The 17,496-nt window shown below is 39.3% G+C and overlaps 1 protein-coding gene across 2 annotated transcripts in view; it reads right to left on the reverse strand.

The window, feature by feature from the left end:
• The window catches only part of LOC110557848 (zinc finger protein 26), a 28,722-nt gene extending 12,258 nt beyond the window's left edge, over positions 1–16,464 (reverse strand). Inside the window, exons 1-7 of one of the 2 annotated variants that reach the window (XM_021652470.2) lie at positions 16,353–16,464; positions 16,020–16,098; positions 4,196–4,349; positions 3,674–3,765; positions 3,263–3,371; positions 1,038–1,123; positions 172–298 (exon numbers count right to left, since the gene is read on the reverse strand). In XM_021652470.2, the coding sequence (XP_021508145.1) occupies positions 172–298; positions 1,038–1,123; positions 3,263–3,371; positions 3,674–3,765; positions 4,196–4,220 (439 nt within the window). In that variant the 5' untranslated portion in view covers positions 4,221–4,349; positions 16,020–16,098; positions 16,353–16,464. Of the gene's footprint in view, positions 1–171; positions 299–1,037; positions 1,124–3,262; positions 3,372–3,673; positions 3,766–4,195; positions 4,353–16,019; positions 16,099–16,352 lie in introns of both variants that reach the window. The other variant, XM_060369848.1, reaches the window with a different exon arrangement.
• Between the last annotated feature and the right edge of the window lie 1,032 nt (positions 16,465–17,496).

Raw genomic sequence — 17,496 nt, forward strand, 5'->3', positions numbered from 1 at the left:
TGGTATAGTAATATTGGTACTTCTAATAACCTTTAGTTGAGGACGAACATGATGGATTAAATTGTTAAGGGATTTAATCTGCTATTTCCCAGTGTTCTCTGAGCTAAAATCACATTCTAGAACAGTATTTCTGTTCTCTTATGAAGATAGAAAAAAACATGGCAGTCTTACCTACTGTGGCCAGGTTCTGGTAGTTCTCCAGCATTACATCTCTGTACAGGTTTCTCTGAACTAGATCCAGTGAAGTCCATTCTTCCTGGGTAAAGTCTACAGCCACATCTTCAAAGGTCACTGCATCCTGAACCATCACATAAACGCCAACTTGAGCAAAGTAAACATCACCTGTGCTCACTGAAGAATGAGGAAGTAACATCCACGCTATAAAAGAGACCAAGGTCCCCCATAATCTATCTCAGGACTCAATATTCCTAGACTGTATCTTAGCCACAGTCACTCTGTAGACCATCTGTACTCATTGATTTCCACACCTCTTACAAATAAAGTTGTCTCACCACAACCACAAAGGGAACTCTATTCATCTTACTCCCCTATGTTGTGGCACACTCCCAAGCACATTTCAAACTTGTTTTGTGATTATAAATAAATTTATTTCTTTTAAAATGTAGAGTCTCATCTTTATCATTTGTCAAAACACAAAATAATAAATACTTAATCACTAATAGAAGTTAAAATACATGATTACTAAAATACTGAGATAACTTTCAGGGTAATCCCTCACCTATACAAGACACATGTCTTTCCAGATAAATTCAACTAGAAATTTAATAATGGCATGGATGTTTGTTTGCTGTTTTGTTTTGCTATAAGGGCAAGTCTACTTATGAGAAACTGTGCCTCTTGGTCAGTTTCACATTAACTTTGGATCCCCTTAATACTCATCTTCAAATTATATGATAAGAGATTGTTCCTTCTACCAAGAAACTCATTTCTCTCCATGACTTCCTATATAATAAAAACGAAACTGTCAAACTTGGCTAAGTGCATAAAATAGGAAATATACTTTTCCTTGAACTTACCACCTGTTTTGTCTCCATGAAGGTATGTCTTGTCAAAAATTCCTGCTCTAGTGCTAAATCTTTGGTTTGTAGTTGCTTTTCCAATTCTGGAATTAAACCCACAAAATAAGATTAGGTTTAAATAACAAAACAATATAGCAAAAAAGTATAAGATATCTCCATGGTTTTCTAAATAAACCTGGTGAGCAAACTAAAGATTCAGAGGAAAATTTGTAAAGTATTAATTCTTCAAAAATTAATATATGGCAATAAAATAAAAACATATTATCAGAGATTTAAAAAAAGAAGAAGAAATATCATGAAACTACAGCATGGTGTACATACCAGCAATACCAGCACACACAAATCTAAGGCTGGAGAATCAACTATTTAAAGCTACACCATAATAAAAAAATTAAAAAAGAAAAAAAAGGAAGGAAAGAAGGAAGGAAGAGCAAGCATTCAAGGCAAATCCTAGGATATATAATTGGAGACTATATTTTATCACTTACCTTCCAACAAACAAACACACACACAAACACACAAATGAACTTGGCACTCCAGGAAGCAGAAACAAGTGAATTTCTGTGAGTTCAAGATCAACCTGGCCTACAGAGTGAATTCCAGGCCAGTCAGGGCCACACAATGACTCAAAAACGAAACAAAATAAAAAAACAAACAAAAAACACAAAAGCAAAAGATAATCACCTTGAAACATTAAATGCTATCTCATGAGATCACAGAATTTTGGGAGACAAAAAGTAAAAACAGGGAAGCTGATGATGTATGCCACTAGTCAATGTTGTTCTTTAATAACATTCACCTTCACCAACTCCTCTCTGTGTGGTCACCAATTCTTCTTTCAAGCAAGTCAAAGTACTGGGTTTCTTAATTATCTGACATCCTACACTCAAAGTTGTGTTAATAAAAGAGATGACAAACTTTTCCATGGTTCAGGCCTATAATGCATTTTTTTTTCAATACAGGGTGTCCTGTAGCCCAAGCTAGCCCCTCATATTTGCAAACCTACTGGGATTACAAGCATGCACAATCAAACCTGGCTTTTGGTCAGTAAGTCTAATAGAAAATAATAGTAATTATTTCAAAAGGACTAAAAAGACAAAGCTTTAATCCCATGATTCCAAGGATCTCTGACCACTGAAATACTAATCAATTTCATATTAACATTTCTGATAAATCATAGCAATATTTGCTAGGCAATAAATAAGCCATTAACTTATAAATATTATAGTTCATCAAATCCAATAAAGTCATAAAATGAACAGACACGAACTAAAAAGTGCTATTCAACTTATCAAACGTGGAGATAAGAACAAAACATACGTTTCTCTTTTTTTCTTTTTTTTTTGTAGGGGTGGAAGGGTTTCTCTGTGTAGCCTGCTATCCTGGACTCACTTTGTAGACCAGGCTGGTCAGGGAGTAAGTCAGTAAACAGTGTTCCTCCATGGTTTCAGGTTCTGCCTCAATTTCCCTCAACAATGGATTATAACCTGTAAGCCAAATAAACCTTTTCCTCCCCAAGTTGCTTATTTACTCAGGATTTTATCACAGCAACAGAAAGCAAACTAAGACACCAAATATTAAAGTCAAAGGCAATGGTACATTATCTGTAAGTCTAGCCTCAGCAGTCTTATCATGAGAGATGAGGCAGAAACAGAAGAACTGACCAGCAGTACAGTGGCAAAAATGAGAATGAGCCTTCCTCATACTACAAGGTGGGAGTGGAGAACTGACTCCCAGTGAGTTGTCCTCTGACTTCCACATGTACGTTGCTGGCTCATGTGCACCTGCACACTCACACACAAAACAATAAATAAAAATGAATCTCTTCTGGTTTTATTTGTTTATTGAGACAGGGTTTCTCTGAGTAGGCCTGGGTTGTCCTGGAACTCACTCTGTAAACCAAGCTGGCCTTGAACTCAGACATCCACCTGCCTCTGCCTCCTGAGTGCTGAAATTAAAGGTGCACATCACTGCCACCCTAAATCTAAAAAAAAGAAAAAAAGAAAAGCCTACAGTGTGCTAAGCATGCAGCTCAGTAAGGAAGCTTATACAGCATATATGAGGCACTGAAGTTTGATGTACCCTCCCATTAAACATACATGTTAAACATATTAGAAGAGAAACTGCTATCATTGTTCTATCACTGGATTTGATAGTTTCTAAACATACTAAGTACATATATGTGCCTGCCCCAAATGAAGTATCATATGAGAATAACTTACCTACGGTGGTCAGGTTTTTGTAATCCTCCACCGTCACATCACTAGGTGTGCTGTTCTGAGTTGGATCCTTTGTACTCCACTCCTCTTGAGTGAAATCCGCAGCCTCATCCTGAAAGGTCATCAAATCCTAAACCACCCACACAAGCTTGTTTCAACCAAGTTAATATCCCACAAATCATCTCAGAGTAAGAACTCAATGCCTAGAGAGAGCTGCAAGTTCTGTGCACTGCCACTGTTCAATAGAGAGACGACCAAGCTTCTCTGTATTCACACTCATTCTATGTCCATATACTCTAATCATGGTTTCATAATGGCACATTTCAAACATTTTTACCTCACCACACCCTGACTTTTCCCCTCACCCCAATATAGGGTTTCTCTGTATAGCCATATCTGTCTTAGAACTTGTACCTTATTACAGTTTTTCAGCCAATCAACCAGTGTGCTTTCTCCCTCTTTTTCTTCTCCTTGACTGCAGACTTGGTCCTCAGAAAGCAGACTTCCTGGAAAAAAAGAAACAGCAATACAAAGCTGCCAAGAAGTTCATATTCACTGTGAGAACAGGAGTTCACCTATTTGCAACCTAACTCAGTTCACTCAGGATAACTTGCAAATAAAAGCTCCAGTAACCTACAATGCTGCAGCAATTCTTACAGCAGGAAAATGTAATGGTGAACTGTCTTGACCATCAAGAAAAGTACATCAACTTTAAAGGCAAGGAAACTTAAATTCTGAGAAATATAACTCTGAATTTGCCAATGATAAAGAAAAAATCAGTAATGGATTATGCAGTGTCTATTCCCAAGAATGTACTAGAGGGCTGATATACAAAACAGCCCTCTTTGGCCTACCTCAGCAGTCCATACTCTTGCTCTACTTGTGTAAGAGGGACCTACAACAGATTCTCTGGATAACAGTACCAACAGGACTTACCACAGGACAAACTGGAAATGTCCATCCTATTAGTCTGATGGTAAAATATGTAAACAAATTCTTCTGTGACTCCAAGGAAATGTCAGGGAAACTTATGCATCAAAGTGGAAAATGACAATATTCATTTCTCTTTTAATCTGGATGACTTAGATTCCTGCTGACAACAACCAAAAAGCAACACTTAGCAGTCATCAAACATTATATACTAGCTTTCTGCAGATAAGATAATGAAAACCCCTAAAAGTGTATACCCTATAACGTAAGTTCATTAATAGCACCTGCACTGCCTAAGAATTAATTGTATGTATTTTTTGTGGCTTGAATGAGAAAAGTTCTCCAAAGGCTTAATGTCCAAATGTATTTGAACACTGGTCCCCAGCTGACAGTCCCGTTTAGAAAAATTACACAATCTGTAGAAAGTAGATCCTTGCTTAAGAGTATACATCACTGAGGGTGGCCGTAAGGCTTTATAAGCCTCATCTTACTTCCTGCTCTGATCTGTGCACAGTTGAAAATGTGATCTATCTGCTTTGGCTCCTGCTGCTATGTTATACCCTCTCCACCATTATAAACTCTATACCTCTGGAACCAGAGGCCAAAAAAAAAAAAAATCCTTTCTTCCTTAAATGGCTTTGGTCATAGTATCTTATAGCAACAGAAAAATAATACAGTACTCTAAGTAATACTAGAACCTTTTTATGAATGTATTTATAAGTGTGTGTGTAGACAGACAGATGCTTGCACAAAATAATCATTCCTTTTAATTAATTACTTGAACACTCCTTAACAGCAGATATCATAATCGCTATATAACAAAGCAATCTATCCCCTCAAAATAAATGACTGTTCAAGCACAAAGTAGTGGGGAAGGGAGAACAGGAATGTTAATCTCAGTAACTTTGTCTCTAAAATGTAATTTTGCATAACTATTATACTCCATAAGAAGCAACACAAAAAGGACTCAAGAAAGCAAGCACATGAGTTTCTTAAAATATAACATCCTGGACTGGAGAGGTGGCTCATAGGTTAAAATAGCTCTTCCAGAGGACCTGAGTTCAACTTCCAGCACCTTATACCATCTATAACTCCAGCCCCAAAGGACCCAACACCATTTTCTGGCATCCTTGGGCATCAGTAAATACATGATATACAGATATACATACATACAAAGCACAATCTTAGTTAGGGTTTCTACTACAATGATAAAACACTATGATCAGGGCTGGAGAGATGGCTCAGAGATTAAGAGCACCGCTTGCTCTTCCAGAGGTCCTAAGTTCAATTCCCAGTAAACACATGGCTACTCACAACCATCTAAAATGAGATCTGGTGCCCTCTTTTGGCATACAGGTATACATGCAGGCAGAACACTGTATACATAGTAACAAAAAAAATCTTAAAAACAAAAAAAGTCCACCATGATCAAAAGTACCATGGGGAGGAAATGGTTTACTTCACACTACATTTCCAATTAACAGCTCATCACTGAGCAAAGTTGGGGCAGGAACTCAAGGCAAGAACCTAGAGACAGGAACTGAAGCAGAGGTCATGGAAGAATGCTGTCTATTACTAGCTTATGGCTTCCCCTTCTGGTGTGCTCAGCCAGCTTTTTTTTTCCCCACAGTACACAGCAGTTATTGATTTAAACACTTGAAAAGGTCAATGATGAAAAAACTAGGTTTACTGTGATAGTTTACATCCATTAGATTTATTTTACCATTAAAAAAGTGTTGCCTCTAGATTATCCTGGCCAGATATAGAACACGTCATGACACATGCAGCTATAGCAATATACTGTAACATCCATGGCCATTATAGGACGGTTTCACTTTAGGTGAGAGTCAGCAGTGATCACGGTGGCTTGTTTATTGTAACTAAAAACACTGGTAATATACATATTGTTTTCCCCATTTGGCTGAAAGGGCTATAAAATCCCACACACTGACAAAGAAGCAATGTAGTGACATGGATAACACCTCTGCTACCTGCTTCTGCCTCAGGTCCTCAGCCACACACTCAGGGTACACAACTTTCTAGATTTCACAATGGCTTCAATGCTGGCCTACCATAAGTGATGGAAATGAAGCAGTTTTACAAAGCTGACTTTGATTTCTGTGTGATCTTAAAAATGGAGAGAAATGGCTATAGAAACCAAAGGATCATTCTGAGTCAACATAAAATAAATGTCATCCATGAGTAAACATTATCACTGGGGTGACTGAAACCTAGCAGGGTGAGCCAAGTGAACACTATAACACTAATGTAGAAATGTCTGAAAACACCATTTCTAGAATTCAGATGTGGGACACCACATCTTGCTTGAATATATACATTATTTACAAAATATTCCCTTCTGGCCTCTGAAATTTAGCCACTGAAGTTTTCAGCCAGCTTTCTTATACACCCCAAGACAACCTACCCAGAGACAGCACCACCCGTAGTAGGCAGGACCATTCCATATCAATCATCAATCAAGAAAATGCCCCACAGGCTGCCCTATAGGCCAATCTTATAGAGATATTTTCTTAACTGAGGTCCTTCTCAGGCAACCCTAGCTTATATCACACTCACAAAAAAACAGGACATATTCATATAGGTTTTTTAATTTAATTTTACTGTAAGGCATTAATTATAACTAGAATCTCCTTGTCTTACAGATACATTAGAGCAAGAACTGACCACAGTTTAGCTTCACTGAAGTCTGACAGTAAGGAAGACTAGGTGTTTTGATTCCTATCTGGTGCTCACATAGAAAAGACATCCGTGTGCCAAAAAAAATTTATTATTTGGTAGGAATTCTCAAAGAACCACTAAAGAGTACTTTTGTGCTGGGGAAATTGCCTGCCTACCAAAAAAAAGGGGACAAGACTGAGGAGGTGGAGAAAGAGGAGGAGGAGAAGGAAGAGAAGGAGCAGGAAGTTACACTGTATTTTAGGGGCTGGTGAGATAGCTCAGCAGGTAAAGACATTTGCTGCTAAGCCTGAGATCTGACACTGTAATAAGAGACAAAAGGAAGGGCTCTGAATGTAGCTCAGTGGTAAAGCACTTGTCTAGCATCCCCAATACTAAGAGAAAAAGTAAATATTATATAAAGATATATGTCAAGAATAGACATACCAACAGCCTATTATTGAATGCCTAAGTATTAGAATCAAGGAAGTCTGAATGGACTTACTGCCTGCTTTAATGGATGTCAGAAAGGTAATGTGTGATAACAGACAGTTCATCCTGACTAAACAAAACACAAAACCATGGAAACTGGATGGGCAAAACATGTTATACCAAAAGAACCTATACATAAAATACATTTTTCTCAAACAGGGCATAAAAGCCAAATGTAAGGAGACTGAAATTGCTCAAGTATCTTTGAACACCACAATGGTTCAAACTAGAAATCGATAGAAGCAAAATTAGAAAGTTGAAAAATATATAGGAATTAACAACACACCTGGAACAATGTGATAAAAATTTTAAAAAGACATGCTGATGGTAAGTGGAAATTTTACAGCAATAAGCATTTCCAATGAAAACACAGAAGGAAAGGAAGAGACAGCTCAGATGTTAAAAGCAAGTACTGCTATTGCCTAAGACCTGAGTTTAGTTCCCAGCACCCACACCAGACAGCTCACATATCCAAATCCAGCTCCAGGGGGATTCAACATCTCTGGCCTCTATGGGCACCAGCCCACAGACAAATACAAATAACTAAAATATAAGAAAAGTAATCTTTTTTCCTAACAACCCTTTATTTCATAGAAAGGTGAAAATGAACTCAAGAGGCAGAGGCAAACGGATGACTGTGAGTTTATAACCAGCCTGTTCTACAGAATTCCAGGTCAGCCAAGGTTACACAGAGGAAACCCTGTCTCAAAAAAAAAATAATAATAATAATAATAATAATAATAAAATAAAAAACTGACAGACAGACTAGAAGTATGAGGACCTCAAGGTTCTCTAAAGTATAGCTGCTTTTGAGTGACATACATTAACTCTTTAGGATATACCCACATAAATATTAAGATGGCAGTAGCCAGGACCCAAGCCCTCTGTGTAACTGTTATCCTCTACCTCCTTCATTCAGCATTCTGTAGTACCTCTCCTTATAACTGAAAAGGATTCTAAAATATGTCCTTTTTTAAATGACCACTATCAATTTCACACTTAATGCATGAGAGCCCTCATTCCACAGGAGCACATATCTATTAATCTTTCCTTTTTCTTTTTTCTGTTTAAAGCTTCATTTCATGCTGGACTTTTCTTTAGCAGCTTTACATTTTATTTGATTAGTACTGACTATATTCGTAATTACTTGGTAAGGTAATTCTCTGCCTGGTTAGTGAAGCTGCAACTTCCTAATCAAAGAAACTACAAATAAAGAGAAAATGTGCCTTCTGAAAGCACTTCCCTAATGATGATGCTGAAATTACATATTTTTGCATCTTGTTCTAGTAACTATCCTTATGATAAAAAGATAATAATCATTTTTTTGTGTGTGTGGTTTTTTTGAGACAGAATTTCTCTGTCTTTGGATGTCCTAGAACTCACTCTGTAGACCAGGCTGGACTTGAATTCAAGAGATCTGCCTGCCTCTGCTTCTCAAGTGCTGAGATTAAAAGGCATATGCAGCCACTGCCCAGCTGAAAAATAATCTTAAAAAAAAAAACAAACACACACACACACACAAATAATCTACCACTATTGATGACACAATCACATAAAAATTCTCCCATCTAGGAAACATCTGAGAAAGTGTCTTTACAGCTGCATTCTAAAAAGTACCTAAATAACTCAAGAAAACTTGTGCCCTTCCAAAAAAACAGAAGAGAAAGAAATTCTTCCAAATTCATCACTATGCTATCAAAGCCAGACATAGAACACCATGACTAAAGACCATCAGTATCCCCTGACTATGGAATGGCTAAGGTGACACCATCTTGCCCTGACTTTATTTGGTGTCTGCTGAGACACGCCTAAGCCATTCACCCTCCCAATCTTCATCTGTCTTGTCAATGCTTTTGGGACTGTCCATGACTCTGACCATGGCCCTGATGTATTAACCACAATGAGGAATATTGTGAATAAAGCTGAAACATAAAACTAAGAAGAAGTGCAAATTAAAAAATGGCATGTGGGGTCTAAAAAAGCTCTGCAGGACAGGTGGTACTCCAAACCCCCTCAAAGAGAGATGAAATTGTGGTTTTTGTCTTTAAAATACACTGTACCCTGAGCTTAAGCACCCAAGAGACTTTTCAAAGGCATGAGTCCACTCTTAATCACTGGCTAATAAAAGAACTTAAAATATTTTTTATTGGTTTAATTTAGTGTGGTTGTCAGTAACTAACTCAAGTACATTGGTTTAACCAATAAAAATGGAAAAACAACAAAACACTAGCAAACTCAGTAGCTACATTCAAAGTACTATTTGCCATCATCAAGAAAAATTTATCTTTAGGATAAATGACAAATATCCAAAATAGCTAAAAGAATTTTCAGGGGAAGCTTCAGCCAAGCTATACTTCATAAAAAGCAACACTGAAGAGTATGGGGGTGGGGTAGGAGTATTGCATATAGGATGCTAAAACAAAGTTCCCAGAAGAAAAAAAAAATCTACACACTTAAATGTTAACACATTTGCAGCCGGGTCCAGTGGCACATGCTTATAGTCCAAGCACTGCAGGAGAGAAAGGGAAGGCATATCTCTGTGAGCTCAAGGCCAGCATGGTCTACAATGTGAGTCCAAGACAGACCAGGCTACACAGAGACACCTGAAAAAAAGTTAGCTGATTTGCACACACAGGAAATAGCTTCTGGTTTGAAGCTAACCCCAGTGACACATCTCACCAAACAAAACCACACCTCCTAGTCCTTCCCAAACAGTTCTACCAAGTGGGGACCATATATTAAAATACATGAACTTAAGGGGCCATTCATTCTCTTTTGAAACACCACAGTAACCCCAATAAAAATTCACTGGTTCATCAAACTGGACACTGGCACAATCTTTACTGTGGTCTGTCTTGGGCTCCCTTTCTGGGTTAAGTAGATGGATGGATGTAGCACATCTCTGGGAAAATTCTGTCACACAGCAAGCATGTTAAGAGACTCCCCCACACTCAAAAACAAACAAACAAACAAACAAAAGGTAGCAGCTTTAGAACAACACTCAAGGTCACTCTCTGACCCCCGAACAAGTACTCTGCACGTATACTTGGCACCCAAAATGCATGACCACTTACTGGTGCCACACACAAAATGTAATCACATAAGCACAGCACTTAAGAAAGAGAAGTTCAAGGTATGACTTTGAAGGACACATGAATGTTGGATGTTCTTCTGATGGTAGCCCTCAAGATCTGGAAACATCTACCCTTGTTGTGTAAACCTGCCTAAGTCATTAGATCTGGTTGACTGATTAAATAGCCTATACCTGGGCAGGGCAGAATCGGGTAGGCGTGTCTAAGGTTCTTTGGCTTCCAACAGGAGCATCACGGGAAAAAGACAGACGGCAAGAGAGGAGGAAGGATGATGCCACATTGGGTTAGCATGGAGAAGAAACCATGTGGGGCTGGAAGGACTCCAATAATGGAGTGGAAAGCCCAGATGAAAAATAAAGGCAAGTATTTATAAGACTATGGGTGGAAGATAATCCAGATGAGAATAATTATGACAGATGGCATTGAGTGGGGGCTGAGACAGAGTAAGTGAAAGAGCTGCTTGGCCCAAGGTAAACAAGGCAATTATAAATCTAACAAGTTTTTGTGTCTTATTATTTGTGATAGGGGGTTAAATAATACCACCATGATAATCTTAGGGCTAACAGTAATAAACATTATATAGCCCAACAAGCTATTTTTTAATTACAGCAACACCTGACCTACATGAAACACTGTCTTAAGAAATAAAGCAAGCCAGGTGTGGTCTTGAATGCCAAATACCTATAATCCTAGCACTCAGGGAGGCAGAGGCAGATGGATCACTGAATTCGAGGCCACCCTGGTCTACAAAGAGAGTTCAGGAAAGCCAAAGCTACACAGAGAAACCCTGTCTCAAGAAATATAAAAAAAAGAAATAAAATGGCTAGAGAGCTGTAATAGTAACTCACACACAAAGACAGAACATTAGGATAACACCTCATCAACAGCCCTAAAAAGTCAAAAAAGCATAAAATGACATATTTTAAGTCCTAGATATAAATAAGTCAACCAAAATTACTGTATTTTAAAACACTTTTTTAAAATAATTCTGCCAGGCATGGTGGTACATGCCTTTAATCCCAGCTGAAACTCAGGAAGCAGAGGCAGGTGGAGCTCCATAAATTCAAGGGCAACCAACGGATCTACGGAGCAACTTCCAAAATAGCCAGGACTACAAAGAGAAACACTGTCTCAGAAAACAAAACAAACAAAAAACTCTGATTCATCTAGTTTATTTTTATGTATATGAGTATCTTATCTGCTTCTATATATGTACACCATGTATATCTAGAACAGGGTAGGAGGGTAGGAGGGGATCAGATCCCCTGAAAATAGTGTACCCCTTAACCAGTGAGTCATCTCTCTGAAGTAGAAGTTTCTGAAGACTTGTGTCATGTGATGTTTTGCTAGAAGCCGTCTTGTGAAAGGACTTGAAATGTTTTGCTGTGAGTTGTGCAAGGGGCATGATTTGGCCAGCTGAAAACATCTGTAGGTGGAAGAGGAAATACATAGAACCCCACAGACAGTGAGACACCGCTTTTCAGATCAACATCACTTTGCTGGTTTTTGTGCTTCAACACTTTACTTCGCAAAGAGAAACATTCCAGAGAACTTCTCAGGGTAATCCAACTGAGTCTAGCAGCTTTCACTGACTCTTAACAATCTTCTGAATTGTGCTGATTTGTGCTGCTGTTTGGTGTTGACATTTAGACTGGTATCCAAACAAAGAGTGGACTCATAACCCAAGGAACTACTTCTAAAAAGGTCTACAGCCCCCCTTTCCTAATAACCTTCTTTTCCCCCTATCTCTGGTTAGTGGGTTTTAAGGGAGGTAGAAATGTTTAAAAATCCTAAATACAGTAGGTTTGTTGAAAAATCTAAGCCTACATCTCTCTAACCCTGAAAAATTAAATCTTAAAATCAACAAGAATAACATTTTGAGACAAGCACAAATCAAAACAATTTATCACAAACAAGCCCACACTGCAAAAATAAAAAATATATATAGAAGACAGGATCATGGCCAAGAGCACAAGAAAAAAAGACATTGCCTAAGATGAACACATGCATTATCAAAGGAGAACCAGGAAGAAACTCATCACATCCAAAACAGCAAACTCCTAATATAAATGGGAGGGGAGGAGTCAAAATAACACTCAACAAAATGATAGGGAATACTAAACTCCTTTAAATAGTAGTCTCAAATAAATGTAAATGGCTATAACTCACCAAAAGCTATATACTGTTTAGATTAGAAACTATCTGTTGTCTCCATAGAACACACCTAACCAATGTGATGGCTAACATTATGTTGATGGCTATCAGAGAAAGGCAATTATCAATATCTCCCAGCAAACCTACAACAGCATGCAAGATAATCTTGTGCAACTGTGGCACATGTTATAGGAGTAACCAACTACTTTCTGATTGGGTTTCAGGCCCCTTCATGACACGGACAGTCTTATCTGGCACTGCAAATGTGGCCAACACCCTGAGACTCAATGGGCCATGAGCCTAGAGGAAAACCCATTACTACTATCCAGTTAAAGAAATACAGAGCAATAAAACTAATCCTAATGACATTCTGCTATGCCCATAGATCAGTGCTGCACTCAAGCCTCATCGAAGAAGTTTCTTCTTGCAATACACAGGAACCAACACAGACACCCACAACTGGACAATGTGCAGAGACTGACAGACTCCAAACCACTAAATCCTATATAGGATGTCTTCATCAAAACCACACCACAAGGCTCAGGAATCTATTTGGAAAAGAATTCTAGGAACCAGAGGTGATGAATTAATCCAAGAAAAAGTGTCTTCCAGTCACAACAGGACCAATGTACATATGAACTGGGAGACAGTGGCAGCGCACACACAGCCTCACAGATTCAAGCCAGATCAGACCCTACCCTACCAGGGATTAAGTGTTTATGCGCTCCCAACCTCCAACCAAAAAAACGACCTGCAGTTGATAACCACTGACAAAGGAAAGAAAATCCAGCTTTCTCCAGTGGAGTCTCACTGAGAATCTTAACCAGACTACAGGGCAGGCCCCATACCCAACAGTAGTTGGCTAACACAATATCAACAGCATTTTTCTAGACTGTCTTATTTTGCTTTGCTTGGGCCTTTTTTTTCCTCTCTCTCTCTTATTAGTCTTTTACTTGTTTATCCTGATTTCTGGTTTTGTGGAGTAGTGTGTGTATGTGTGTTTGGACACACCTTGTTTTAAAGAGAAAGTAAGAGAAAACATAAAGTTGGGTGGGTAGAAAGGTAGGGAGAATCTGAAAGGAACTTGCGAAGAGGAAAAGTATGATCAGAATGTATTGTGTGAAAAAAACTTTTCAATTAAAATATGTAAGCATTAGATTTTCCTTTTGTACGTGAAAATACGGATATTACCCACAAGTATCTCCTGTTTTATGGGAATCAGAAAAACAGTTCATCAAAATTACAAGAAAAAGTGAAAATGCTTACAAAAACTCTCAAGAACCATTTTCACACATTTTAATTCTGGAAAGTTTTACTAACTTTAGTGACCACATGTGCAAGAAGAATGTAAATCTGAGTTATTCTGCTTATTCAAACTATGTTCAATATTAAATATACTTATAAAATCATATCTGAAATTTGTAGCATCTGTACAGTGTAATATAATCACTAGAATCTGTGACACATGACAAGCCCTAAAGCAGAACTTGCTATTACTGTTCTGCTAAAGATATGTTATTAAACAAATTCCTAATAACTTGTCATTATACCCATAGATTAATGTCTCTCTCAACTCTAATCAGAAGTTTCTTTTTGCACTAGATGGGCATTAAAATGGGAGATCCACAACTAGTCTAAGTACAGAGAGTAAGGGATTGAGTCATTCAGTCCTAAATGGAATATATACATATATGTATGTATACATATGTACGTGTGCGTGTGCGTGTGTGTGTGTATATATATATGTACATGTAGACAAATGTTTAAAATTAAAAAAAAAAAAAAAGAGCTGGCCTCTACCTCACAGCCTCTGCCTTTGTGAGTGGTGGGAACAAAGGTGTGTGCAGAGAGAGAGAGAGAGAGAGAGAGAGAGAGAATATCCCTCCTCCCAAAGCCCAGGGATAACAGTAGAAGAGTAGTAAGAAAGATACTGAGACAGGTAGTAGATGACTACAAAGAAACAGTATTTTCCACGTCAGAAAGTTGCACATACAAACTCAAGATCAGTTACAAGAGCATGTAGACCTATGCTAGCTCAAGCCAGACAAATTCCAGCCTGGAGAGGGAGATGAGCTTTTTAAGTACCACCCCAGCTAAGAAGTTAAGTACTTTTTTTTTAAGTACCACCCCAGCTAAGAAGTTATTTTCAATTGATGGCTGCTTAGAGAAAGTAATATTTCTCTCAGGGTATGGCCCCAGGTAGGTCAAACTTATCCCAGTGGAAGTCCACACATCCTAAAATAATGTGCAGCACAAATTGACCTTAATGGGATTATTTTAAAAAATAATAACACAAAGCCAGGTGTGGAAGCTCGAAGCTCAGGCACAGTGGCACACACCTCTGTTCCCACCACTCACAAAGGCAGAGGCTGTGAGGTACAGACCAGCTTTTTTTTTTTTTTTTTTTTAATTTTAAACATTTGTCTACATGTACATTTGTGTACCATCTGAGCGCTGGTGCCCCTACAGGCCAAAAGAGGGTGTCCAGTCCTCTGAAACTGGAATTACAGATGATTGTGAGCCACCACATGGCGTTGGGAATCAAACCCAGTCATCTGCAGGAGCAACAAGTGCTCTAAAAACAGAGCCGTCTCTCCGCCCAATAAACAAAAACGTGAGGGACTAATTGACAAAGGGGAGGACAGAAAGAGGCAACAGAGTATAAGATCAAAATATACAATGTGCATGCATGAACACATAATAAGACCCATTGTTTTCCTGCAATTAAACTTAAGGTAATGACTGTAAGTTTTCCTAAAACATTTCCCTCACCCCAGAGGAAATAATTATGTTCAGATATTGTACTAATTTAGAAAAATGACGCCTCATCCATTCCATAAGAGTCTCACCTATTTATTCTCGTGTGTGCGCGTGTCTGTTAATGTGTGCCACATGACTGCAGGTGCATGGAGCCTCTGGTCTCCCCATCCCCTCTTAGCTGGAGTTACAGGCTGTTAAAAGCCACTAACATGGTTCGTGGGAACCAAAATCGGATCCTGTGGAAGTGCCACGGGCTCTTAGCCACTAAGCCATCTCTCCAGCCCGAAGTTACATTTTTTCGTGAGCCATTCTTCCGTGCCAACTTCCCTATTTTTCACTTGTGAACACTTTGTTAGGATGAAGGGAAGGGGCAAGAGATGATTTGTGGTCTGCAAAACGCACGAATATGCAGAGCCTGGCATTTAAACACACTTTCTCTTTTTGCCTAAATGTAACAAGCCACAACGGAGGCTGACAAGTAGAAAACAAAACAGAACTCAAACAAATGAACACATTTGTTTCCAAAAGGGAAGGATGCTAAATTCTAATTGTTGATAGGGAGACAGGCTAGAAAGACAGGGGAAAGAAGACATTACAAAGAAGCCCCTCCGACCCTGCGGCTTTTCCTGTTCCATCAAATTCCACCCACTGCTCACCAGAAAGCGCCGGGATGGCCAGGTCCGTGGGGTGATGGGGGGGCCAAGCCGGACTCCAACGGCGGAAATACTTTTCCTTCTGGAAAAGCAAAACATTTTATAAGACTACCTTAAAGGCGTTCGAGGAAGCAAGGACTATATTCGAAGCCTCAGGGAGCTCAAGTAACATTTAAGCGAAATGGCCCCCGGCAGGGACCTGAGGACCGTAGGGCCCGAGCCGCTGAGAGGCAGGCCCGGCCGAGACGCGAGGCCCGGCGAGCGGGGTCTGCGCGGCGGCCACTCCCGGGCCTCACTCCCCACCTCCGCCAGGTCCGTCCCCTCACCCGTCCTCACCAGAAGCCGCCCAGCCAGCCTGCTCCCGCGGAGAACAGAGGACGGGCCGCGCGAAGCCACACCGGAAGAGACGGGGGCGGGCTGCGGTTCACTTCCGCTCTCCGAGTCGGACTGGTTCCGGACAGGAATTTCCGTTCCCGGCATCTGCGTGTGGGTTGATTCCGAAGCGGACGTTACAAACTGGGGCAAAGGACGAGAGTGAGGTTTAAGCAAGATTTCTGAGCGAGAACGGCCTTTCCGAAGACCAGTCCCGAGCGGAGTTGAAAACACAGGCCGGGAAGGACGGGGTCTCAGGAGACTCACAAACCTTTCCTTCCTGCCCTCTTGATGAACTTCCAGCTCTGGGAACCAGCCTGTCAACCCCACTCAACCACGACAGTCTTTAGGCTTTTATTTTTATTATCAGGGCACCATGCTAAACTCTATTGGTTGATAGGGAGGCGGACTAGAGAGACAGGAAAAACGAAGACGTGAAGAAGATCCCTCTCACCCTGAGACTTTCTGATGAAAACTTTAAAATGTGAACACAACGGATAAAGCCAAAAATTGCCTACAGAGAAAAGTGTGTGTTTTCGTAAAGACAGCTCAAACTAAAATGTTAAAAAAAAAAAAAATTCAAAAACAAACCATCAGTATATGGCAGTACACCTCCGCAATACAACATCCAGAGGCAAAGGCAGGCAATCTTCCTGAGTTCGAGGCCAGTGTGATCTCCCAGCCAGAGCTACAGAATGAGCACCCGTTTCTAATAAAATGTATTAAGGCAACAAAGAAAGCATGCTTGCTTAGGGCCAAAATGTCTGTAATTTTTAATTTTACCATACTAGCACTCCTCTCCACCCTAAATCTGAGCAATATACTTCATAGAACCATCTTATAAGTTCATTTACAAATAGAACTTCATTAAGAAGAGTAAGTAAATCAGATAATATATTGTACTTAATGTTTAAATGTTATTTAAATTTTAAGCTTTGCGTAATCTTTAAACCTTACTATAAATTACATCCTTTGAGAAATATAACTTAGAAAGCCACAAGGTCATATATATGTGTGTGTGATCATATATATATATATATACAAACAAAAAACTTTCTAAACATCAGTTGTGAGGGATACAGATCTATACTGCCACCTTCAGCAGCCT

This window comes from Meriones unguiculatus, chromosome 1 (assembly GCF_030254825.1).
Source record: "Meriones unguiculatus strain TT.TT164.6M chromosome 1, Bangor_MerUng_6.1, whole genome shotgun sequence".
NCBI lineage: Eukaryota > Metazoa > Chordata > Mammalia > Rodentia > Muridae > Meriones > Meriones unguiculatus.